This window comes from Vulpes vulpes, chromosome 14 (assembly GCF_048418805.1).
Source record: "Vulpes vulpes isolate BD-2025 chromosome 14, VulVul3, whole genome shotgun sequence".
Classification (NCBI taxonomy): Eukaryota; Metazoa; Chordata; class Mammalia; order Carnivora; family Canidae; genus Vulpes; species Vulpes vulpes.
Window position 1 is genome coordinate 272323 of NC_132793.1, and position 23111 is coordinate 295433.

General features: G+C 69.0%; 2 protein-coding genes across 30 annotated transcripts; both read left to right on the forward strand.

Moving 5' to 3' along the window:
• The first annotated feature begins 908 nt into the window (after positions 1-908).
• Positions 909-9948, forward strand: ZNF512B (zinc finger protein 512B). Of its 6 annotated transcripts, none has more exons than XM_072735290.1 (18): positions 909-1010; positions 2518-2643; positions 2953-3095; positions 3461-3589; positions 3674-4368; positions 4451-4677; positions 4786-4857; positions 4950-5096; positions 5261-5385; positions 5457-5549; positions 5747-5845; positions 5930-6100; positions 6333-6527; positions 6778-6879; positions 7194-7256; positions 7759-7857; positions 8185-8452; positions 8839-9948. In XM_072735290.1, exons 2-17 carry the CDS (start codon positions 2520-2522, stop codon positions 8434-8436), a joined length of 2736 nt encoding a protein of 911 aa, XP_072591391.1. In that variant the 5' UTR covers positions 909-1010; positions 2518-2519; the 3' UTR covers positions 8437-8452; positions 8839-9948. The 6 variants fall into 6 exon arrangements, with proteins under 6 accessions (XP_072591391.1, XP_072591388.1, XP_072591393.1 ...); XM_072735292.1 differs by lacking the exon at positions 909-1010 and adding an exon at positions 1161-1256; XM_072735287.1 differs by having other exon boundaries at positions 8185-9948.
• Positions 9949-11629: 1681 nt separating this feature from the next.
• On the forward strand, positions 11630-22744 carry UCKL1 (uridine-cytidine kinase 1 like 1). 24 transcript variants are annotated; one of them, XM_072735295.1, is made up of 16 exons: positions 11659-11787; positions 13831-13971; positions 16305-16495; positions 16667-16773; positions 16870-17040; positions 17124-17195; positions 17983-18172; positions 18261-18322; positions 18992-19008; positions 21417-21515; positions 21589-21682; positions 21769-21831; positions 21916-22038; positions 22144-22251; positions 22316-22472; positions 22560-22744. In XM_072735295.1, the coding sequence occupies exons 1-16, from the start codon at positions 11675-11677 to the stop codon at positions 22634-22636; spliced, it is 1785 nt and encodes a 594-aa protein (XP_072591396.1). In that variant the 5' UTR covers positions 11659-11674; the 3' UTR covers positions 22637-22744. The 24 variants fall into 24 exon arrangements, with proteins under 24 accessions (XP_072591398.1, XP_072591397.1, XP_072591396.1 ...); XM_072735294.1 differs by lacking the exon at positions 18992-19008 and adding an exon at positions 20111-20130; XM_072735318.1 differs by having other exon boundaries at positions 11718-11787; positions 13831-13897.
• Positions 22745-23111: the final 367 nt, after the last annotated feature.

Consider the following 23111-nt stretch of genomic DNA (forward strand, 5'->3'; position numbering starts at 1 on the left):
CCACTCAGGCATCAACAGACACGGACGTGTCACACGCGTGGACATGCGGGCTTACACGGGGAAACATGACAGGCTTGTGTGCATCCCGTGCACTGACCTCTCCCCAAATTCTGCATGTCCTGTCCCCCTCGTGGGCATGGTCAGTAGGGGAAGGACAGGACACTCCCTCTTCCTCCTGGGGTCACTCGGGCCTCTCCGTGGCTCTGATTCCCAGAGGAACTTCTAACCACTGACCCCTCCACGAGGGGGCTCCCACCCCTCCCTGTGAGCACTGGGCGCCACCCTGGAGAAGGGGCAGACCCCAACCGCAGCCCGGCTTTGGGCCCTACCCCAGGCTGCTGCAGGGCAGGCCTGGGGGGGAGAGGTGCGGGCGTGAGGGGCTGGGGGGGGAGACGCACCTTGCAGGCATTTCCAGCCAGAACCTCGCCCCCCGCCTGTCCCCCCCGTCCTGGTACTGTCCCCCCGTCCTGGTACTGTCCCCCGTCCTGGTACTGTCCCCCCGTCCTGGTACTGTCCCCCGTCCTGGTAGCTTGCTGCCCCGGCGTGGGGAGGGGGGCGCGCTCGCAGGCGGGGCGGAGCCCGGGCGCAGGGGCCTGGCCGCGGGGGCGGGGCCGGTCCCTTGGTCCGCCGGTCCCCGTGGCCCCCCCCCACCCGGGGGCCCCCCGCCCCCAGCGCGGCCACCGGCCCGGGGTCCAGGTCCCGCCCCGCGCGCAGCCGCCCGAGCCGGGCTCCCCGAGGCCGGCGGTCCCCGCGCCCGCAGCCCGCGGTGCCTCAGTTTACCCCGCCGCCCGAGGGAGCCCCCGCGGGAGCCCCCCCGCTCCCGCCGCGCGGCCGCAGGAATACCGCGAGAGTTCGCCCCCTCCCCCCCGCAGTAAAACTGTCAAAGGTGGGAGGGGCGGGAGCGCGCATGTGCGCAGCGCGGCGCGCAGCCTGCGCCGCCCGGACCCCGCGCCCCGCGCCCCGGCCCCGGCCCGGCCCCGGCCCCCGCCGGCCGCCCGCTGGGCCCGCAGGTGAGCGCCCCGCGCCCCGCCCGGCCCGGCCCCGCCCGCCCCGCCCGCGCCCCCGCGCCCGCCCCGCCCCCCCCGCGCCCCGCCGCGCCCGGACCCCCGCCCCCCCGCGCCCCGCGCCCCGCCCGCGCCGCGCTCCCGCCTCCTCCTTCTCCAGAAAAAGTCGCCATTTTGGTTCAGTGCCTTCGCCCCCTCCCCCCGGCGGCGAGCGGCCTCTCGGGGCCCGGCCGGCCCGCGCCCAGGTGACAGGTGGGTGGCGAGGCGGCGGGTGCGCGCCCGGCCCCCCCGCCCCGCCCCTGCGACCCCCCGGGCGCCCGCGTCGCCGCGGCCCCGGCCCGAGCCTGCCGGTGCCTGCTGGGCCCCCACCCGCGGCCGCGGCGACGTTGGAAAGTGGGTCCCGGCCGAGGCCGAGGCCGGGCGCGGGGCGCGGGCGCGGGCGGGGGCGGGGGGCGCCTCCCGGAGTTGAGAGAAGTTGGCGGAGGCCCCCGAGGCGCACCGCCCCCGCTCAGGACCGGGCACCGCCTCGGCAAGGGGCAGTGACCCCGCGCCCCGACTCAGCCCCGGGCCCCTGCGGTCCCCCCCCCGCCGAGGAGGGGCCACCTGCCGGCCCAGCTGCCCCCCCCGCGGCCCTGGGCGCCCCCGTGGACGGACCCAGCGGGGCTGAGTGTCAAGTCCCTCTCCCCAGCTCCCAGGGTGCGGGCCCCAGCAGCAGGTCCGTGCAGGCCCAGCCTCGGTGGCGGTGGCGGCTGGTCTCTGGAGGAGGCACCGGTGGGCCTGTAGGTGGGGGCACAGAGGCTTTGCGGGGTGCAGGAGGGGAGGCGGTGGGTGAGCCTGGCGGAGGGCGGCTGGGGGGCTCCTGCGAGACGAGGCGGAGAAGAGGGTCACCCGGGATGGCTCACGGCCACAGGCTTGTAGGGTCCTCCATCCCGGACCTGCCCACCTTGACCATCTAACACCTGTGTTCCGAAGAGAAGGATCCGGGGTACCCACCCCGGTGGGATGGCATCGCCTTTGGCCTGGGTGGGGCTGTGGAGAAAGGTGTCCCAAGGTGCTGGGCCAGCACAGCCTGTGAGCTAGCAGCCGTGCCGGTGTCATCATCGGCCCTTGGGACGCATGCTGTTGGCCTCTTTCCTCCCGAGCGCTCCACCTCCCTGGGGGCCGCGCCTAGCCCAGTAGCAGGTGTGATTCTTGGCGCTCTCTGGGACTGTTGTGTGCGGACAGAGGGAGTCTGTAGGAGCTGGTGAGGGTTTCAGGACAGGGTGAGGTGCTTCCGAGATGATTGTATTTCCTGGGTAATCCGACGGGACCTCAGCTGGACAGTCCCTCCCCTAAACCCCTAAACCAGAAGTCTCCGTCGCCACCTTTCCCGTGTGGCTAAATACAGAGGCGGGCAGGCTTTCCTGTCCTGAGCCTGAGAGGGGCCTGTCTGGGGACGCGGCTCAGGCCCAGCCCATTTCAAGTCCTGAGCTGGGCCTGGTAGGCCTCACGGGTCTGTCTGTTTGCTCTGCAGAGATGTCTGATCCCTTCTGCGTTGGAGGAGGCCGCCGGCTCCCGGGGTCTACCAAGAGTGGACCTGGGAAGGATGGCAGCCGGAATGAGGTCCGACTTCCTGTGCTGCACGACCCACCAAAGTTGGGTAAGAGGGGTCAGGCCAAGGTCAACTCCGGGTGGCCACAGGCAGCCAGTGCTGGGTGTGAGACTCCTCCCGCCTCCCCGGTGGGCCAGCCCCTCAGTACCCAGCTGGGCCACCTGGGCTCTTGAGAGCCTTTCCAGGGTGGGGGCAGCCTGGCAGCCCGGATTCTTACCCTGTGCTGTCCGCAGTCTCCCACTCCCCACGCTTCACTCTGAGGGAAGCAGGGCTCACTCCAGTCCTGACCACCCCCCAGGAGGCAGGCGAGACTGTGGGAAGCACAGCGTCCGCATCTTGGCGTACCATCTGTTGCAGGGATGCCAGTGGTCCGGGGTGGGCCGACGGTGCCCAGCCAGGCCGCACTCTGCTTTGATCCCGGAAGTCCAGCCAGTGACAGGACGGAAGGGAAGAAGAAGGGGCGTCCGAAAGCTGAGAACCAGGCCCTGCGAGACATTCCTGTGAGCCCCCGAAGGCTGGGGTGGGACTCCTGCTGGGGTCTGCCTGTGAAGACCTTGCCCTGTCTTTGCTGGCTTGCCGCACAGCCAGCACCAAGCTCTCTCAGCTTGCGTCATGGGGTCGCTCCATGTTTTAAGGCTTCACAGTGTGGCCTGGGGCCTAGTGCACCGCGTTTGTGGGGCTTCTCGAGCAGGTCTAGGATGCCGTCGCCCCCTGAGGTGGCCTGCATCCTGCTGCAGTCCTGAAGTGGAAGGGCTTCTGCAAGCCTGCCTGCCCTGCAGGCCTGGGGAGGGTGCTGAGTCTGGGGCTGGGCTTGGCAGAGGCCCAGCTGGCCAGGGGTCAGCAGTGTCACCTTTTCCATGCCCAGCTCTCCCTGATGAACCAGTGGAAAGATGAATTTAAGGCACACTCAAGGGTAAAGTGTCCAAACTCAGGGTGCTGGTTGGAATTCCCCAGTATCTACGGGCTCAAGTACCATTACCAGCGGTGCCAAGGGGTAAGGGGCCGTGGGGCAGGGAGGAGGAGGTCTGGGGCCCATCCCGCCCCACCTGCCTTCCTCATGCCCACCGTGTCCCCGCAGGGCGCCATCCCAGAAAGGCTGACCTTTCCCTGCCCCTTCTGTGAGGCCGCTTTCACCTCCAAGACCCAGCTGGAGAAGCACCGCATTTGGAACCATATGGACCGACCCGTGCCTGCCCCCAAGCCTGGGCCGGTCAGCCGGCCGGTCACCATCAGCCGCCCCGTTGGGGTCAGCAAACCCATCGGAGTGAGCAAACCTGTCACTATTGGCAAACCTGTGGGTGTCAGCAAACCCATCGGCATCAGCAAGCCAGTGACGGTCAGCAGGCCTGTGCCGGTCACCAAGCCAGTGCCGGTCAGCAGGCCTGTGCCGGTCACCAAGGCGGTCACGGTGAGCAGGCCTGTGCCGGTCACCAAGCCCATACCAGTCACCAAGTCTGTGCCGGTCACCAAACCTGTGCCAGTCACCAAGCCAGTGACTCTCAATAAGCCAGTGCCAGTCACCAAGTCTGTGTCGGTTACCAAATCGGTGACCGTCAACAAACCGGTGCCGATGACAAAGCTTGTGACAGTTACGAAAGCCGTGCCAGTCACGAAGCCGGTGACGGTCAGCAGGCCCATTGTGGTCAGTAAGCCGGTGACGGTCAGCAGGCCCATTGCCATCAGCAGACACACACCACCTTGCAAAATGGTGCTGCTGACCAAGTCTGAGAACAAAACTCCTCGTACCACAGGGAGGAGCAGCGGTAAGAAAAGGTACGGGGTGTCCCTCGGGGTTGGAGGTGGCAACAGGGCCCAAAGGGGGCCCTCCCGCCCCTCACATGCCTGCTCCCCGCAGGGCAGCGGACAGCCTGGACACGTGCCCCATTCTGCCAAAGCAGGCGAGGCCGGAGAACGGGGAGTACGGCCCCTCCACCACGGGCCACAGCTCGGCCTTCCAGCTGAGCGCAGACCCCGGCGGCAGCCCCCTCTCCCTGGGCAGCAGGCCCTTGGGGAGCAAGGAGGGCCTGAGGGCCGCGGGCCCCGTGTCCCCACCTGACGAGGGAGCAGAGCGGACAAAGCACAGTAAGAGGAGAGCGGGGGGGCAGGGGCCAGGGTGGGGAGGCCTGGCGCCGGCCTCCCGATGGTTATTTGACCAGAATCTCGGCCCCTGTTTTCTCTCCCCCGAGTCAGGAAGGAAACAGAAAACACCCAAGAAGTTTACAGGGGAGCAGCCGTCCATCTCAGGGACCTTCGGACTCAAAGGTAGGGCCCTAGTCCCTGGGTGTCGGGCCACGTGCATGCACAGGTGTGCCCGCAGCCCTGGCTCACAGCCGCCCTGTCCTGTGTGCTCACAGGCCTGGCCAAGGCAGAGGACAAATCCCGCATGCACCGTGCCAAAAAGCCAGAGGGGCCGGGCCCTGAGGACGTGCGGAAGAAGGTGCTGGCTCCTGTCAGCACTGTCAGCAAGGAAGCGCCGGCCCCCGCGGCCCACACAGCTCCAGGTGGGGGGCCGGCCGCGAGGCGGGGCCCAGGACAGACGTCAGCTCTGGGGCAGATCCTGGACCACAGGGACTGGGGGCTGAGCGTGGACCGTGGGTCCTGTGCTTGGCATCCAGGGCGTCCGGGAGCCCCCACCAGCCCCTGAGGCCCTGGCCCTGCCCCACAGGTGGCCCCGAGGAGCAGTGGCAGCGGGCCATCCACGAACGGGGGGAGGCCGTCTGCCCCACCTGCAACGTGGTCACCCGAAAGACCCTCGTGGGGCTCAAGAAGCACATGGAGGTTTGTCAGAAGGTAAGGCTGCCCCGGGGTCCCAGGCGGGGGGTGCCCAGGGTCAGCGTCTCACGGCAGGGACGCGTGTGCAGCTGCAGGACGCTCTCAAGTGCCAGCACTGTCGGAAACAGTTCAAATCCAAGGCGGGACTCAACTACCACACCATGGCTGAACACAGCGCCAAGGTACACCCGGACCCACCGACCCCTGCCTCCTAGTCCGTCCCCCCGCCCTCCCTCCCCTGACCACTGACCTTTCATCGCCACGTGGCAGCAGAGCTCGCTGGCTTCCGTGGTGACCTTGGACATCTCAGGCCCTGACCCCGGGGCAGGGGCCGGGGCCCTGTGGTGGTGGGGATACTAAGGCTGGGCCTGCCCCCCAGCCCTCTGACGCTGAGGCCTCGGAGGGGAGCGAACAGGAGGAGCGGGAGCGGCTGCGCAAGGTGCTGAAGCAGATGGGGAGGCTGCGCTGCCCCCAGGAGGTCAGTGGGACGGCCGGGGGCGGGGCTCGTGTGGGATGAGCCACAGCAGCCCCCGGCTGGCCACTCACCCAAGCCCGACCCCAGGGCTGCGGGGCCGCTTTCTCCAGCCTCATGGGCTACCAGTACCACCAGCGACGCTGTGGGAAGCCTCCCTGTGAGGTGGACAGCCCCTCCTTCCCCTGCACCCACTGCGGAAAGACTTACCGCTCCAAGGCCGGACACGACTACCACATGCGCTCGGAGCACACGGCCCCGGTGAGCAGCCCGGGGCCTGGGTCCTCCTGTCCCTTGGGCCCAAGCCTGTGTCTCGTGCCACCTGCCGTGCACATTCTCCCTTCCTTCCTGAGGGCCATGGGCGTGGGGACTCGGGAACCTGGGACCCCGGGGCCTCTGTGTTTGCGCCTCGCGGCCCATGCCCTTGTGCTTGTGCGCCTGCGCTCCGTGCCCCGTGGCCCGTGCTGCTCACCCTGGCCCCTCTGCTCTGCAGCCACCCGAGGAGCCTGAAGACAAGCCCCCCGAAACGGAGGACCTGCTGGGGGTTGAGCGGACTCCCAGTGGCCGCATCCGCCGCACGTCGGCCCAGGTGGCCGTGTTCCACCTGCAGGAGATTGCAGAGGATGAACTGGCTCGAGACTGGACTAAGCGGCGGGTGAAGGATGACCTGGTACCCGAGACTGCCCGGGTGAGCTGCTGCCGGGCCCCCGACTCCCGTGTCTGAGAAGGACGTGACAGCTCAGGGTCTCCCCTGTGATGGCCCTGCCCTGTGACCTGGGCCGTTGGCTGACCTTCCAGGTCCAAATCCCCATTTGCGGAGGGCACAGTCGAGGTGCTCAGAGCCCCTGGGGCTATCTGGGCTCAGCTCTGACCTGGCACTCGGGGCCCCCATTACACAGGCCCACGGGGCTCACGCTGGTGTGCGTCTGTTCTTGTAGCTCAACTACACTCGGCCAGGCCTCCCCACGCTCAACCCCCAGCTTCTGGAAGCATGGAAGAATGAAGTCAAGGAGAAAGGCCATGTCAACTGCCCCAATGATGTGAGTTTTGGGGTGGGCTGGTGGGGCGGTGTGAGGGCACTGGGATTCAAGGACGGAGAGCCCAGGTGTGACCCTGGGTAGGAGGCTTCCAAGTGACCAGCTCACTTGTGATCCCTGGGCCCCTGCAGGCCCCTTAGATGGAACCCCATGACCTTAGCCCTAGAAGTCCAGCCTGCCCACAGCTCAGGCTTCCTGGGGCCGAGCCCTGCACTTAGCCCAGAGAAGCCCCACATCCCCCGGGTGAGGGGTGCGTGTGTATCCGTGCGGGGGCATCTCCTGGGAGGCGCTCTCCCATGGCTGCCTCCTGTCCCCAGTGCTGTGAAGCCATCTACTCCAGTGTGTCCGGCCTTAAGGCTCATCTCGCCAGCTGCAGCAAGGTCAGTGCCCTGGCCTGTTCCCGTGGTGGGGTGGGTGCTCGGCACTCCTAGCCAACCCCTAGAGGTCCCCACACATTGGATGTGTGACCCTACCCCCGTGGGGCAGCCTCCTCCATGAGCCCAGGGACCACCAGTGCCTGGTGGCCAGCCCTGCCCAGGACACTCCTGCTCAAAGTTGTTCGGTCCACAGGGGCTCCTTGTCCGTGTACGTGTGAGCACTAACTTGGGCTTGGGGTGAGGGGCTGTGCCCTGGGGCACTTGCCTCTTCCCATTGTCTCCTCATCCGTCACCTTTCCTTAGTGGGGGCAACTCAGAGGTCCTGCCACAGAGATGCTGTGTGGGTCCCTGAAGCCCATCCCCATGAGCTGTGGCTTCCCCGACTCTATAGCCACACAGGTGCAGGAGGAGGGGCAGGTGCCCTGGTGGGTCTGATGCTTCTGGTCCAGCAAGGATTGGGGGTGGGGTCCAATGTCTGGTGGCCGGCCTGGCCCATGCTTTGCAGGGAGACCACCTGGTGGGGAAGTACTGCTGCCTGCTGTGCCCGAAGGAGTTCAGCTCTGAGAGTGGCGTCAAATATCACATCCTCAAGACCCATGCAGAGGTGGGATGGGCTGGGGGCCTTGCTGGGCCTGGGGCAGATGGGCTGACCCCACAGCGGGGAATGGGCCAGGGTGGGAGTGGCAGGGTAGTCGCTTGTGTGGCCTTTGAGGGAGCAGCCAAAGTTAGGAGAGCTGGTGGTTTCCCTCAAGAGCGGCTGCTGGCTTCCCTGGAGGAGCAGAGAAGCCTGGGTGCCCTACCCCCGTGCCCTGCCCGGGCGGTACGCTTCACGTGGGTGCCCTGTCGCTCAGCCACCTGAGCCACCTGCCTGGCCCCAGGACTCAGCGCTCTCCTGTCCCCGGGTCTGCATTGTGGTTTCTTTCCTTTCCAGAACTGGTTTCGAACTTCTGCAGACCCACTTCCCAAACACAGGAGCCAGGACTCGCTGGCACCCAAGAAGGAGGAGAAAAAGAGCCAGGCGGGTGGGAAGAAGCGAGGCCGAAAGCCCAAGGAGCGGACCCCTGAGGAGCCTGCACCCAAGATGCCCCCCCGTCGGGATGACTGGCCCCCAGGAGGCAGAGACAAGGGGGTGCGGGGCTCCACTGGCCGGAAGGCGGGAGCCAGCAAGGCTCCTGAGAAGTGAGCGTGGTGGCTGGCAGGTGGGTGGGGCCCGGTCCCCACGCTGGACGCCAGGTCCACTGCTGAGGGGGGGTAGCTGGCTCCAGAACCTCCTGCCCTCCGGGTCTCCACCCCGTACCCACCTGTTCACCTGCCCGGTGGAGGCAGCCAGCCCCTCTCTCTTTCCCGAAGATGGCCCTTCCCCCGTGCAGGCTGTGTAGGGCACACGTGGCGGGGTCCCTTCGGGGAGGGCCCGTGGCAGCCACAGAAGTGCAATAGCGTGGAGGGGCGCTCACGGGCTCGGCAGGGTCTGGGGCCCGGACGGGCAGGAGGAGGGTCTGCAGCCCAGGCCTCGGTGCCGCAGGGCAGCGCAGGCCGGGCAGGTGGCCTTCACCGTGTGAGCTCCGTGCCCCGTCTGCTTTCTCAGGCCCAAGGCTTGGGGGGTCCTTGGTGACCCGCGGTTCTGGGCTGATGAGGGCACCTGAGCAGCCTCACCTCTCCACCCGACACTGGACCCCAGCACCCCCAGCTACCTCCCAGGACAGGCCCCGAGGCCGACTGCTGCCGTGCTGACCTGACGGCCTGCCCCACCGTGGCCTCCCTCGTCCTTCCGCCTCTGGTTCCTCTGCTTCTGTTCTCTACCTCTCCAGGCCCTCCCCCTACCTGCGCAACCCCTGCTGCGCTTGGGCTCCTGCCCGCTGGCCCCTGGGCACCATGCCGGGTGGGGGTGGCCCTGTTAGCAGGGCACTCTGCCATCCCACGCCCGTGGGTGCTCCCTGCCTGGGACAGGGGGAGGTCCTGCCCTCACCTGCAGGGCTGCAGGAGGGGGGCCGGGGGCCATGTGGAACACAGCTTTGCCCCCAGTCTCTGGCTTTGCTGCCACCACGGGTCTGGGTCGGGGCAGCCCAGTGGGTTGGGGATGGGCCAGTCTAGGCTCCGGGGTCCACCTGGGGCCCACAGGCATGTGGGGTGTGGACCTGGGGCCCAGCTCCGAGGAGTAACCCTGTGGGAATCAGCCTTCCGTGTGCTGGGCTGGGTTGGCTGTGGCTGAGCTCCCGTGGGAGCCCCCTCCCCCGTTTTACCTGCCCTTTTGTTTCTGGTTGTGTGGTCTGAGAGCTGAAGGCCAGAGAGGGGGCCTGGCTGAGTTCACATTGTGTTGGTGGCAGCTCTGTGTTGGGCCCCGAAGGGGATGGCTGGGTCTGCAGGTTGACCAGGGTTCGGGCTGGAGTTCAGGGCACCCAGGGGAGGTGGCCACACTGCCTCTGGTCGCCTCCCTGGGCCCCGCCTTCCGACTTTGGCAATGTGGGGAGGACGACGATGCTCAGAGCCACTGGGTTTGGACAGAGGCTGGTTCCCACTGGGGGGTGGGGGGGCTGAGGGCTCGGCCTTGCCGATCCTGGACGATGTGAATTTTGATATTTGCCCGTGTGCGTGTGTCTCCTGGGTGTAGTGGATGCCAGTCTTGTTGCTGTGACAAGTAACAACCTTTTTTTTATTCTGTTTTTTATACAAAAACAACAATCTGACATTTTGGTGCTAAGGGTTTCCTGGTGCCGACGGTGGATCTGGGGGCTGAAGGGGTGTCCCTCCCCTGCTCAGGGAGGCAGTGCTGTCTGGGCACCTCTCTGCCGTCCCCCCTCCCGCCCCCCAGCGCCCGTCCTCATCTAGTCCCAGGAGGGGAGGGGCTCCACGTCGGGTCGGCTCTCCTGGTCCTGCAGTAGGGAGACAGCGTCCAGGGGGGCCTTGGGACTCGTCACGCTGTGTGTCTCCAGCTTCTTCCTTCGGCCAAAAGGCTCTGAGTTGGGCAACCCTGGCCTCGTGTGTGGGGAGAGGGTGCAGAGGCATGGCCGACCCCAGTCACACACCTGGATTTGGTGGAAGGGTGGGTGGAGGCATGGGCAGAAGGGGGTGATCCAGCGTCACAGGTCAAGGGAGGGCAGCGGGGGCAGGGCTTTGGACTGCGTGGGCAGAAGGATTTTCTTTTCCGTGTTCTGGGTGTCGTTTGGTATACAGCTGGTGGAGGCAGAGGTGCAGTCAGGCAGCCGCTGCAGGGGCAGGGAGGGGATGCAGGTGCTGGCAGGAGCCCTGGGTGCATTTTGTCCTTGTCACCAATGGCTGGAGGAGGTTGGACCTCAACACCTCTGCTGGGGACGGCCGCCCGCCCCGGCCTCTCAGGTACTTGGCCCTTGGGGAGTGGGGGGCTGGATTTTTGCTGGGGGGTGAGTTTCCAGGTCGCCCCCTGAAGTCCGCAGATGGTCCCTGGTTTGGGAACCCCGCCTAGATGTGTGGGAAGAGGTGGGGTCCTGGATAACTTGATGTTTAGCACTTTAACCCCCTTCTTTGTCTTTAAAGTGGGTGTGGGGAGCTGCTGCCAAACGTGGCTGTTGGGTCGGACCCCTCTCCCTCCCTTCCCGCTTCCCTGCCCCGGTGAGCCCGGCTCCAGGGGGCAGCGCCCTGGGGGGCTTGGCGGGGCGGCCCCCTGGCCTTGGCTGACACCTTGGAACGGGAGGGGACTGCAGGGGCAGACCCGGGCCAGGTGGGCGCCCCAGACCCGAGCCGGCGCGGGGCCAGGGCCCTCTCTGAAGATCTACCTCTGGCCCAGCCCGCCCGCCCCACCTCGCCCGAGAGAGGAGAGGGCCGCCGCCTCACACGAACACGGGATGCACTTTATTTGCTTGTGCAAAGGCAGATGAGGGTGTGTCCTCCTGCGGCCCCTGGGGTCGCCGGGTCGCCGGGTCGGGCGGGCGCGGCCAGCACCTCCCCGGCAGCCACGCAGCCTGCGCTTCGGGGCTCTAACGCCAGTTCTCCGTACACAAGTGCATTTTGGAAGAGGCTCCAGCTGCCGCCCGTACCGCACATATACGTATATATTCTATCTACAAAGTGTTTATCTGCAAGATGTTCGACGGTGAGCTCGGGCCCCGCCCGCCGCGTGACCATCTGTCCCCGGTCCTCGGCCCGGCCCCGGCCTCGGCGGCGCGGGGCGGGGCGGGCCATCAGCTGTATGTATCAATATGACTGTATCGAATAAATGTTTATTGATTCTTTTCCAGGGGCTTGTGCGGCTGCGTTTGTGGGCGAGCGCGGGTGGGGGGCCGGACTACGAGTCCCGGCATGCGCGGCCGCACGGCCTCCTGGGACTTGTAGTTCGCGGGCGCGCGCCGGCCGTGCGCGGAGCCGAGCCCGGAACTACGGCTCCCGGGGCCCCGTGCGGCCGCCCGCAGCGCCGCGCCCCGCGCCCCGCGCCCAGGCCTCCGAGCTCCATGGCGGCGCCCCCAGCCTCCGCGGACGCGCCCCGCTCGCCGCCGCCGCCGCCCGCCGCCGGAGACGGGCCCGACCGGCCGGCGGACAGGAGCGAGCCCGCGCGCGAGGACGGGTAGGCGCGGCGAGCACGGGCTGGGGCTGCGCACGCGCCCTCCGTCCCCGGGGGGGCGGGTTCCGGGAGCCGAGTCGCTCTGCCCCCCGCTCGGCTGCGGGACCCCGGGCTCGGCCCCCGTCGCGCCGCCCCCCGAGGCTCCGGGAGGCCCAGCGGGCGCCGGGGCTGGGGCCGGGGCGGGAACCGGGGCGGGAACCGGGCCCCCCTCCCCGCGCCCTCGGGTCTGGCTCCTCGGGGCGGGAATGCCGGGGGCGGGGGCGCGGGGTCGCCGGGGCGCGGGGTCGCCGCTTCCCCGCGCAGCACCGAGCGCCCCGGGAGCCGCAGGTCACGCCAGGTCACGCCCAGGTCACGCCCAGGTCACGCCCGGGCCGCCTCAGCGAGGCCGGAGGGCTCCCCCCGGGCGGGGACCCGAGCGCTGCCTCCGTGCGCCCCGGCGCAGAGCCTCCAGGCCCCCCCCACCCCCGGCCGCGCTGCCCGCTGCTTCCCCTCCGGGCGGCCCGGCCCAGCGGTTTGCGCCCCTTCCGCCGCCTCCCGGGTGCTCCTCGAGGGCCAGCCCGTGAGCACGGGGGCCTGGGGCTCCTTGAAGGGGCAGGGGCGCTGACGGTGCCCCGGGGCAGCCTCCCCGTGCAGCCCAGGCGGGCGGGCTCTGCAGCTTTGGGCACAGGGAGGGGGCCGGGCCGAGCAGCAGGCACCGGGAGGCTGGGTAGGGGCCCTGCGAGCCTCCCGAGCCTGTGGCAGTCCCTTCGGGGCTGCAGCCCCCCCGCCCGCCAGTGCTTCCTGGGCTGAGAGAGCTGCTGTGCCTCCGTCCCCGAGCCAGTCGGGGATCCCCGGGGCCTGGGCCCGGCCGTCAACTCCTCCGCCTGCCTCGTCTAGCCTCCCATTGACCCACCCACCAAACTTCCCTAAACCGGGCAGGGTGTCGGGCACGAGTGGAGGCCCTGGTGCTGCAGGCCCGACCCTGCAGGCCTGCCCAGGGCCACACCAGCCTCTGAAGCGTGGACCAGCCCTGAACCATGGGGTCCAGGCCAGGGGTCAGCAGGGAAGAGCTCTCGTGAGCCGGGATGGATGGTTCGGCCCTCCCTCCAGGCACCTCTGCACTGGGGGGCACACGCCCTTGTGACCTGGGCGGCCAGGAGAGGCTGCTCCCGAGGCAGCTCCCAGGAGTGCCGGCGCTCAGGTGTGTGGGCCTCCTTCCCTGAGCCTCCGTGTGGTTAGAAGCCAAGTCGGGGAAAGCTGGAAAGGAGCCCAGAGAGGGGGACGCAGACCCCTTTGCACGCTGCAGCCTAGATTCCCCGGCCGAGCCCCGCCTCCCTCCTGCTGCTGGACAGTGGCCTGTGCCCTGGCTGGGGCGCGGAGCCTACCCCGTGGGGGCGGGGCGTGCGGCTCGAGTGTCAGGCTTGTTTGCTGTTTGCGCCTCTGGAAGGCACCTTGGGGCCAGGGGTGTGACGCAGGGCTCAGCCCCGAGGCTCAGCGACGCTGGGCCCCAAGACACTCTGATTTCCCTGTTGTGCCACGAGTGGGTAGGAGGGGGTCGGCTCTGCAGTGCCAAGCAGGCCTGGGGTCTGGAGTTCTAGGAGGGGTGCACCGCGGTCCTTCCAGGCCTGGGCCAGCGGGACAGCAGCCAGTGCCCAGGAGGGGCAGTTGACAGCCAGGGCCGGCCAGGGCCGCTCGGCAGCGTTCTTCTCGGCAGGGTCAGTGCTATTAATATCGGGAGCGCACGCAGCCCCGCCGGGTGATCCTCTTAATGCCTGGGGCCTCGGCCGGAGGCCGCCAGCGAGCACTGTTCTTCCTCGGACCGCACCGGCTCCGCACCTGCCCTGCGGCCTCCCAGCCCTGGGGGGCGGCTCCTGAGCGGTCCTGGGGGGCCGCTGTGGGTCTGAGTGGCACAGGGGATGTTCCTGCAGACTCCGGGGCTCGCCCTGCCATCCGCTGTCCCCTGCCCCAGCCATGAGCAGCCCCCCAGCTTACCCTGGCATCAGGATCTCGGGGTGCTGGGCCCTTGGAGCGGAAGGCAGGTGAGTGGCAGGCCTGTGTCTCCCGCAGCTGTGGTGAGGCGACTGCCTTTGCTGTGTCGTGGCCGCTCGCAGACGTCAGGAGACAAGCAGGCTGGGTAGGTGCCCTCGAGGGGCCAGGCAGGGCTGGCCGCGAGCAGGGACTCGTTTTGCGTGGGGCTCTCTGTTTCAGGTGAGTCTCTGTCCCTGGTGGCTCGGAACCTGTTGGCTTGAAATTACCTTTCGTCCCTGTAGCGAGAAGCACCCCGTCCACGTGTAGACCGGGAAAGGAGATCTTTGGGGTGACCTTCCCATTTCCAGGGTCGTGTCGCTGAGAAAATGGGGTGAGGCTTGCGCTGAGGTCACAGTGAGGCTTCGTCCCTGGTTCCCAGAGAGAGATGGGGCTTTGGAGAAGGCGGCGGAGCTGGGCTTGGCTGCACACCCGCCCGGGGCCGGTCAGACCCATCGCACGCCCCACGTGGGGCGGGTTCCTGGCAAAGCTCTCTCTGGCCTACTTTCCGCTTTTCCTGGCGCATGGGCACTCTTCCCCGGGACGGTGTCTGCCCCAGGCCTTGGCAGCTTGGGCCTCAGAGGTCGCCGGCGGTGGTGGCCGTCACTACCTCGGTAGGACAAGGGGTGTTTGCAGGTAGGGAATAGAGTTTCCTGCTGGAGAGGCCAGGCCCCTGCCCTGCGGTGAGAAGCAGGGGGATGGGCGCCATCAGGGCCCAGGCCTGCGCCCCCGCCCCGCTCCCCGTCCGGCTGTGCACGCAGGAGGAGGTCAGGAGGTCGGCCAGGTGGTGGGCCCTCCTCCTTTGCAGTGGGTTGTCCGCTAGGGTTGTCTCCCAGGAGGCATGGGGACGGGCTGGGCTGCCCCTCGTCCCCTCCAGGGCCACCGAGAAGCTGCCAGGCGGCTCTGCCATCCCCTCCTGGGCCATTTGCCACCTGCGGGGAGGCAGCACCTGGGAGCCCTGGGGCTGGTGGGGGTGGGCGCTGCCCCCGGTGTGAGGCGCGTGTCCTGGCCGCCACCTCTTGGTCCACACTCCCTCCAAGCTCCCTGGCCCCGCCCGTCCATCCCTTGGGCCGAGTCTGCGTTGTCCTCGGGGCTCTCGAGCGCACCACTGCCGCTGCGACCTGTCGTGCCTCTGGCTTTAGCTGGTTCCCCCCACTGCCTCGTACCCCCAGACGCACGAATGAGCAAGTGTCCTCCTGGCTCTGGGCGTACAGCTGGGAGGGCCGGCGTGCCCCAGGTGCAGATGCCCAGGCTGTTCCACAGGCAGGAAGGCGCTTCGGGGCCCTCACCGGGCACCCCGTGTCCTGGCGCTGCCGGTGGCCGTGGCGGTGGCAGGCCGGAGACGGGCCGCAGCTTGGTCCGAGCTGCTGAGATGCAGCGGGGCGGAAGGTCCGACCCTGGGCCCCAGGGTGATCCTGGCCCGTCTGTGCCTCCCACGCGCATAGGCCGCGTGTGCGCTGAGCAGTGTGCGTCGGCTGGTTGCACGAGTGGGCTCACGCCGTGGCTGTCGGCTTTCCCGACTCCCCAGCCTCGAGGACGCTCTGCTGCGTCCTCAGGCTCCCATTCGAGCCCCGGAGCAGTGGTCACGGGGCCCGGGGCCCGCGTGCTGGCCAGGCCGTGTCGCAGGAAGCTTCTTGCAGGGACCCACTTGCCCAGTGCATCCCCGTGACCCGCTACACTTTGTTCCCGCCCGCCGGGGCCACCTCCTGCCCTGAGGCCCCAGAGCAGGCCCGGGGTCCTTTGGCCGGCCCCACGTCTCTCTTCGCCTAGCGGGTCCTGGCCCTGCGGCCACCTTGACAGCAGGCTTTGGTGACCAGGTTGTCAGCACAGACGCTGAGCAGGCCTCAAGCAAACACCGCCCCCAGGTGGCCCCTCGGCCACATTGAGTCCCCCCAGAGCTGTCACTGCTGGGATTTGGGGCCTGATCCAGCGGTCACACGGTGCCGCTCAGGAGCTGACAGAGAAGTCAGCGAGCGGCACAGCTGCTGTCCTAACCCTTCCCCAGATTGGGTTTTCCAGCCCCCGGCCCCTGGGACTGGCGCCTTCTCGGCCTGCAGGGTGCTGGGGGGCGGAAGCGAGGGCTCCCCTGCGGGCCTGCCAGCCCAGGACTGCGCCCCGCGCTCCGCCCTCTCAGCCGCCCTGCCGGCGGCCTCTCTGTCCCGGAGCCCACGGGGTGGCAGGGGTCGGCCCTGACAAGACAACAGGGCTCTCCAGAGAGTGTCGTGGGGCGGAGCGCAGTCCCTGACGGGTCCCGACGGCCCGTGGGGTGCCCCCCCCACCCGAGGGGCCAGCAGCAGCCCGGACGGCACTCCTCCTTTCCCCAGCGTCCGCTCCCCCCGCACTGCTATGGGCAGTGACAGTCCCAGGCCCGCCCCCCGTGAGGGGGCTGCAGGAGCTTTCGTGTGCTCCCCGGCCCGCGGGGTGGGAGGTTTCCCGCGGCCACGCCAGGCCTGACACGGGGTGGGGGGGCGGCCGGCGGACCTGGGCGGAGGCGAGCGCATCCTCTTCCTCTGCAGCAGCAACGCGGAATCCTTGGACAGGCTCCTCCCACCCGTGGGTGCCAGGCGCTCGCCCCGGAAGCGCACCACCAGCCAGTGCAAGTCTGAGCCCCCCCTGCTGCGCACCAGCAAGCGCACCATCTACACGGCCGGCCGGCCGCCCTGGTACAACGAGCACGGCACGCAGTCCAAGGAGGCCTTTGCCATCGGTGAGCGAGGCTCATGGGCGGGAGGCCAGGGCCGGGCGGGCCCCGCCACCGAACACCCGACTGGCGTTGCCATTGACGCGACTGCCTTGCCCGCCCCGGGGAGCGTGGGGCGGCGGCTGGCATCCCAGCGGCCGCACCGCCCACTGTGGCTCTCTCTGCCCCTTGCCGCAGGCCTGGGCGGTGGCAGCGCCTCGGGGAAGACCACCGTGGCCCGGATGATCATCGAGGCCCTGGACGTGCCCTGGGTGGTCCTGCTGTCCATGGACTCCTTCTACAAGGTGGGGAGCACGGCCTGCGCGGGCGGGACGTCCTGCCCCGCTCCCCCCCCCGCCCCCGGCCTGGAGGCCACAGAGCCCCCGCTGCTCCCCCCACAGGTGCTCACCACGCAGCAGCAGGAGCAGGCCGCCCACAACAACTTCAACTTTGACCACCCAGACGCCTTTGACTTTGACCTCATCGTGTCCACCCTCAAGAAGCTGAAACAGGGCAAGAGCGTGAAGGTGCCGGTCTACGACTTCACCACGCACAGCCGGAAGAAGGACTGGGTAGGCCCATGGGCTCGGGCTGCGCCTGCCGGCCTGGGAGCGCGGCAGGCTGGCGGGCAACACGCTGCACGGTTCCCTTGCAGAAAACCCTCTACGGTGCAAACGTCATCATCTTCGAGGGCATCATGGCCTTTGCTGACAAGACGTTGCTGGAGGTGAGGGCAGGGCTTGCGGCCGCGGGGACGCCCGTCCCTACTCAGCTCCTTGCTCCGCCTGTCATTCTAACCCAGGCCCAGCCACTTGCTCTGCCCTTGTGGTGCGTGGTCACCTGTCCCATCCCTGTGGTGCAGGTGCCGGGTACTGGGGGACACAGGGCTGCCCTCCAGAGAGTGGGTCAAGGACGCTCGGTGGAGTGAGAACGGAAACGCCCTGGGGGGAGGGGCGTGCACAGCTCCATCCTTCCCGCCAGGCCTGCTGGGCGCAGCCCCCTCCTGCCCCCACCAAGGTCCATGAGGAAGGCCTGTGCGCACAGCCAGCCGTGCTCCGGTCCCTGTAGTTCTGAGGCCAGTGAGTTTGGACTCGGGCTCAGGGGACCCTGTTGGCAGCCATGCAGCAGTGCGCAGCCCCCCAGGAGCACCTTCAGGACCAGACCTGAACTCACCAAGCCCAAGAACCGTGGTGAGGGGAGAACGAGTCCCCAGTCCCTGGGAGCGTGTGTGAGGGCACACAGATGGCAGATGACCCACAGTCACGGCACCAGGTGCATCCTGCCTCTGCAGCCACTGTCCCCCGCTGGACAGCAGCCCCCCAGCATGTACATGGCCCCACACGCTTCCCCACCCCCGTGCACACTGCCAGCTGGACCTGCGAGGTGCCCCAAGACCTGGTCTGTTCCCAGGCCAGCGCCCAAGCCAGAGGTCTTTGCAGGAGCTGGTCCCCGTGTCGTCCACACTGGCCCTGCTGGTGCCGCACCCCACTCAGCACCTTGCTCTCCCCATCTAGCTCCTGGACATGAAGATCTTCGTGGACACAGACTCTGATATCCGCCTTGTGCGGCGGCTGCGCCGGGACATTAGTGAGCGAGGCCGAGACATCGAGGGTGTCATCAAACAGTATAACAAGTTTGTCAAACCTGCCTTCGACCAGTACATCCAGCCCACCATGCGCGTGGCGGACATCGTGGTGCCTTGGGGTGAGCCTGCAGAGCTGCCTGCCCTCGGGAACATGGGCAGGTGGAGCCTTGGTCACCCATGTCACCCTCCTAACCTGTCCCATCCCAGGAAGCGGGAACACGGTGGCCATCGACTTGATCGTGCAGCACATGCACAGCCAGCTGGAGGAGGTGAGCCCACTGGGCCAGGTTCCCAGGTCCCCGTAGCCCAGCAGGCCCCACTCCCTGCTCCCCTGCCATCACCACCCACAGACACCTGCTCTGCAGCCCCTGTGTGTCTGCTGTCCCCTGCCATGTCCCTGCTCGGTCAGCACCCGGCCCTTGGTGCTGGCAGAGGCAGCTGGGTTCCCTGAGGAAGCAGGGGTGCAGAGGAGCCTCCCGGGCTGAGCTGAGCCTTGAGTGGAAGGCTGCACTCCTGTCCCTCCTAAGCCTTCGGGGGGCCATTGGGTTGTAGTGCTGAGCCCCACATCCTGAGCACTCCCAGAGGGATGCCTCAAGCTGAAGTTACGTGCCCTGGGCTGGCCAAGGGCACCTCCACTCTGGGCAGGCGTCAAGGTGGGGTGCTGGAGGCCTGAGGTCTGAGGAGCGGAGCCCCAGGAGCCCCGGCTCTTACTGCCCAGACCAGACAGTGCCCAGGTTACGGGCTCCCTCCTGTGGTCAGCGGCCACCTGGGACCAACCCTTGGGACTGTGGCCGGTCCGTTCCCGGGTGGGGTGGCCTGGCCGGCCAAGGTGCACAGTGGCCACCGGCTCTGCTGTCCGGTGACTGCGAGGTGAGCGGTGCTACCGCCACTGACGTGCCGTCCCCATTCCCTTGTGCCTCCCCGTGTCGCTGCCGCAGCGTGAGCTCAGTGTCAGGTAAGACTTCCCACACCTGTCTGCACGGACGGAGGCATTTCCAACATCTGCTGGCAGCTCGGAATTTGGGTTGTCACCTGGGCAGGTGGGAGGGTCCTCTCCTGTCATGCCCATCCCCTGTGGCAGCCCTGCCCCAGGCACAGAAAGGATGGTGTGGTGGCCCCCACCCTGCTTTTGTCTGTCTTTGCTGCCAGATGAGGAAACTAAGGCACAGAGAGGTTAAGGGACTTGCCCAGGACCACACAGTGCCCCGACCACACTGGTGAGACCTCTCTGGAGGCCTCTCCCCAACAGGGGCTGGTTGCATGGGGTCTGACGCCAGAGGGCACAGAAGCAGCACTGCTGGCCCCACCCAGGTCAGTGGTCACAGGCATGTCCCTCAGCAGCCAGAGGGTCCTTTGCCTGATCTGAGGGTCCAGTCTGGACTCCCCCAGATGGTGGTGAGGCCCCAGCCCCCTGCCCCCTGCCCACTCTGGCCCTGCACCCAGGGCACAGAGGACCAGGAGGAGCTCCGAGTGCACCGGGGGCCCATGAGAACGGACGAAGCCCCCGTCCCACAGTGTCCAGCACGAATGACCTGCCTTTAGCCCGGGCTTTCTGGACTCGGGAAGCACGGAGAGACCCTCCGGGTCATGCTTGGGACCTTGAAGCTGCTGCACTGGGAGTGCCTCCAGGGCCACTTGCTGCCCTCGCATGAGTCCCCGCTGGCTCCCCTCCAGACCGGGGCACCTGCAGGTCTCACCCTGTCAGGGCCTCTGGAAGCCTTCGTGGCCGGAATAGTTTCCAGGGTCGCAAACTTGGAAAAACGCCTAAACGCAGCGGGCTGCTTCCCTTCTCTGGCCGAGGGGGTGACTGGCGGGCGCGCGGGCCGCAGGCGGCGTGGCCGGGGGCTGCTGGCCTCCCTCCCGAGCCCCGGCGGCGGAGCAGAGCCTCGGTCTCCCTGTCGCCCTGCCACCTGCCTCTTCTAACCCTCAGGCCGGCTGCTGGCCCCGGGACCGCTCCCTTGCTAAATGGTCTTTTTCTCTTCTTTTCCTCCTCTTTGTAAACCCCTGGGTTTCCTGCCCTGTTCCCTCCCTGAACACACTCTTCACCCGGCGAGTAGAGGAAGCTGCGCTGGGATATGTGAGGACAGAGTGCGCGCTGCTCGCGGTGCTGTGCTGTGGCTGCGCCCGCTGCTCCCCCCCCCCCCCCACCCCCCCCCACCCCCCCCCGCTCGCACCTACCCTCCCCTCTCCCGGCTCGGCCCCGCCCCGGCTCGCTCCTGCGCTGCCCCGCCCCGGCTCGGCTCCGCCCTCTGTGGCCTCGGCCCCACCCCGCCCCCGGCTCGCTCCTGCGCTTTCCCTCTCCCGGCTCGGCTTGGTCCCGCCCTCCCCAGCTCCGCTCCTCCCCTCTGCCCTCCTGGCTCCTCCTCTCGGCCCCGCCCCTCTGCTCTCCTGGCTCCGCCCCTCCCCTGCTCGGCCCCGCTCTTCCCCTCCCCTGGCTCCTCCTCCCCCGCCTCGGCCCCGCCCCTCCGCTCTCCTGACTCCTCTCTACTTTCCTGGCCCCGCCCCTCCCCGGCTCCGTCCCGCCCTTCCCCTCCCCTCTCCTGGCTCCTCCTCTCCCGTCTCGGCCCCGCCCCTCTGCTCTCCTGGCCCCGCCCCTCTTCTGACGCCTCTATACTCTCCTGGCCCCGCCCCTCCCCGGCTCCGTCCCGCCCTTCCCCTCCCCTCTCCTGGCTCCTCCTCTCCCGTCTCGGCCCCGCCCCTCTGCTCTCCTGGCCCCGCCCCTCTGCTCTCCTGGCCCTGCCCCTCTTCTGACTCCTCTCTACTCTCCTGGCCCCGCCCCTCCCCTCTGCTCTCCTGGCCCCGCCCCTCTTCTGACTCCTCTCTACTCTCCTGGCCCCGCCCCTCCCCGGCTCCGCCCCGCCCCTCCCGGGCTCCGCCCCGCCCCCACCCTGGGCCTGGTGCGGCGGGGCGGGCCTGCAGACTCGCCCGCGGCCCCCGAGGGGTGTGCATCATCCGGAGGGAGGGGCTGGGCGAGGCTTGGCTCTGAGGCCCGGCTGTGGCCCAGAGACACGACCTGGGGCCGAGGACCCGCTGCCCACCGCGGGGCCGATTCCCCCGCCCGCCCGCGCGCGGCCCCCGTCTGCCGTCCCCGAGCCCGCGCAGGAGGGGGTCGGGGCTGGGAGGGGGCTCGCACCGCAGCCCCGCGCTTCCCCACCCGAGGGTCAGCTGCTCTGCTCGCCCCCGCCTGGCGGGCGACTCGGGGGTTGGGCCCCGCAGATCCGCCACGGGGAGGCGGCGGCCCTCGCCCTGCACACGTCCCTGGCCCCGTCACCTGCGCCCCCTACACTGTCAGTGTCCGGAGGGGGCGGACGGGGCTCCGGGGGAAGACCCCCTCCTTGAGTCCCCATCGGCTTGTGTCCCCAGGGCCGCGCTGGCCTCGGCGCACCAGTGCCACCCCCTGCCCCGGACGCTGAGTGTCCTCAAGAGCACGCCGCAGGTGCGGGGCATGCACACCATCATCAGGTGAGGGCTGGCGAGGGGCGACGCGGCCCGGCGGCCCGGCGGCCCGCACCCGGCTTAACCCCGCCGTCCGCAGGGACAAGGAGACCAGCCGCGACGAGTTCATCTTCTACTCCAAGAGGCTGATGCGGCTGCTCATCGAGCACGCGCTCTCCTTCCTGCCCTTCCAGGTGCGGGGCGGGGGCGGGGACGGGGGCGCCGGGCGGGCGGGGGCGGCTCCCGGCTCACGAGCGCCCCCCCCGCCCCCCGTGCGCAGGACTGCGTCGTGCAGACCCCGCAGGGGCAGGACTACGCGGGCAAGTGCTATGCGGGCAAGCAGGTAGCGGAGGGGGGCGGGCAGCGGGGCGGTGGGGGCCGGGCCAGCCCGCCGCGCCGCTCAACTCCCCGCGCCGCTGCCCCGCAGATCACGGGCGTGTCCATCCTGCGTGCGGGTGAGACCATGGAGCCGGCGCTGCGGGCCGTGTGCAAAGACGTGCGCATCGGCACGATCCTCATCCAGACCAACCAGCACACCGGGGAGCCCGAGGTGGGGCGAGGCCTGGGGGGCGGGGGCCGGGGGCCGGGGCCCGGGGCGGGGCGGGGCGCGGCCGGCGGGCAGCTCGGGGCTGCCTGTGACCCTGGCCGCGTGCAGCTCCACTACCTGCGGCTGCCCAAGGACATCAGCGACGACCACGTGATCCTGATGGACTGCACCGTGTCCACGGGCGCTGCGGCCATGATGGCGGTGCGCGTGCTGCTGGTGAGTGGGCCGCGGGGGGCGGGGCGGGGCGGGGGGCGGGCGGAGCTGACCGGCCCCCCCGCAGGACCACGACGTGCCCGAGGACAAGATCTTCCTGCTGTCGCTGCTCATGGCGGAGATGGGCGTCCACTCGGTGGCCTACGCGTTCCCGCGGGTGCGGATCATCACCACGGCCGTGGACAAGCGCGTCAACGACCTGTTCCGCATCATCCCCGGCATCGGTGCGGCCGCGGCGCTCCTCGTCCTCGGCGGCGGGCGGGCGGGGCCTCAGGCCGAGCCGCCTCCGCACGGGCCTGCTTGTCTCCCAGGTAACTTCGGGGACCGCTACTTTGGGACGGACGCGGCGCCCGACGGCAGCGACGAGGAGGAGGCGGCCCCCAGCTAGCTCCCGCGAGCCTCCGGCCTCGCCCGCACGACGTCCTCGCTTTAGCTGAAAAGGGTGTTCACGCTGTAACCTGCTCTGCGGCTGATAAAGTAAAGTTCAGGAAAACGAGCGAGCGTGGTTAGCTGGGGCAGGCGCGCTGTGCTGCCCCGCGGCTTCCCGGCCTTACCCGGGCTGCAGGGCCTCGGGGTCAGACTGGGGCTGCAGAGCTGGGGCCCTGGGGCGGCTCCAGCCCGGGCCTCGTTGCACCACGTGTGTGCGCTGCCCGGGAAGGGCCGAAGTCTGTGGGCGGCCGTGGGGGGAGCCGCCACGTGCGGGGGAGATGCCACAGCATCGGGGCAGCATCGGGGCAGCATCGGGGGCAGCGGTGCTGAGGGCCAGGCAGCGCCGCCAGCCCTGCCTTCGTGGCTTCGGGCTGGCCGAAGTGGGGTGGCAGGCCGGCCTGGGTGCGGTGCCACGGGCGTGCTCGGGCGCAGGG

Bases quoted from the DNA above. Each gene is read 5' to 3' on its own strand.
- ZNF512B (XM_072735287.1), top strand. From the start codon at position 2,520: ATGTCTGATCCCTTCTGCGTTGGAGGAGGCCGCCGGCTCCCGGGGTCT. The intron at 4,678-4,785 runs GTAAGAGGAGAG...CCCCCGAGTCAG, and splicing joins AGCAGAGCGGACAAAGCACA to GAAGGAAACAGAAAACACCC. The intron at 5,386-5,456 runs GTAAGGCTGCCC...ACGCGTGTGCAG, and splicing joins ACATGGAGGTTTGTCAGAAG to CTGCAGGACGCTCTCAAGTG.
- UCKL1 (XM_072735300.1), top strand. From the start codon at position 12,849: ATGGATGGTTCGGCCCTCCCTCCAGGCACCTCTGCACTGGGGGGCACA. The intron at 21,832-21,915 runs GTAGCGGAGGGG...GCTGCCCCGCAG, and splicing joins AGTGCTATGCGGGCAAGCAG to ATCACGGGCGTGTCCATCCT. The intron at 22,473-22,559 runs GTGCGGCCGCGG...CTTGTCTCCCAG, and splicing joins CCGCATCATCCCCGGCATCG to GTAACTTCGGGGACCGCTAC.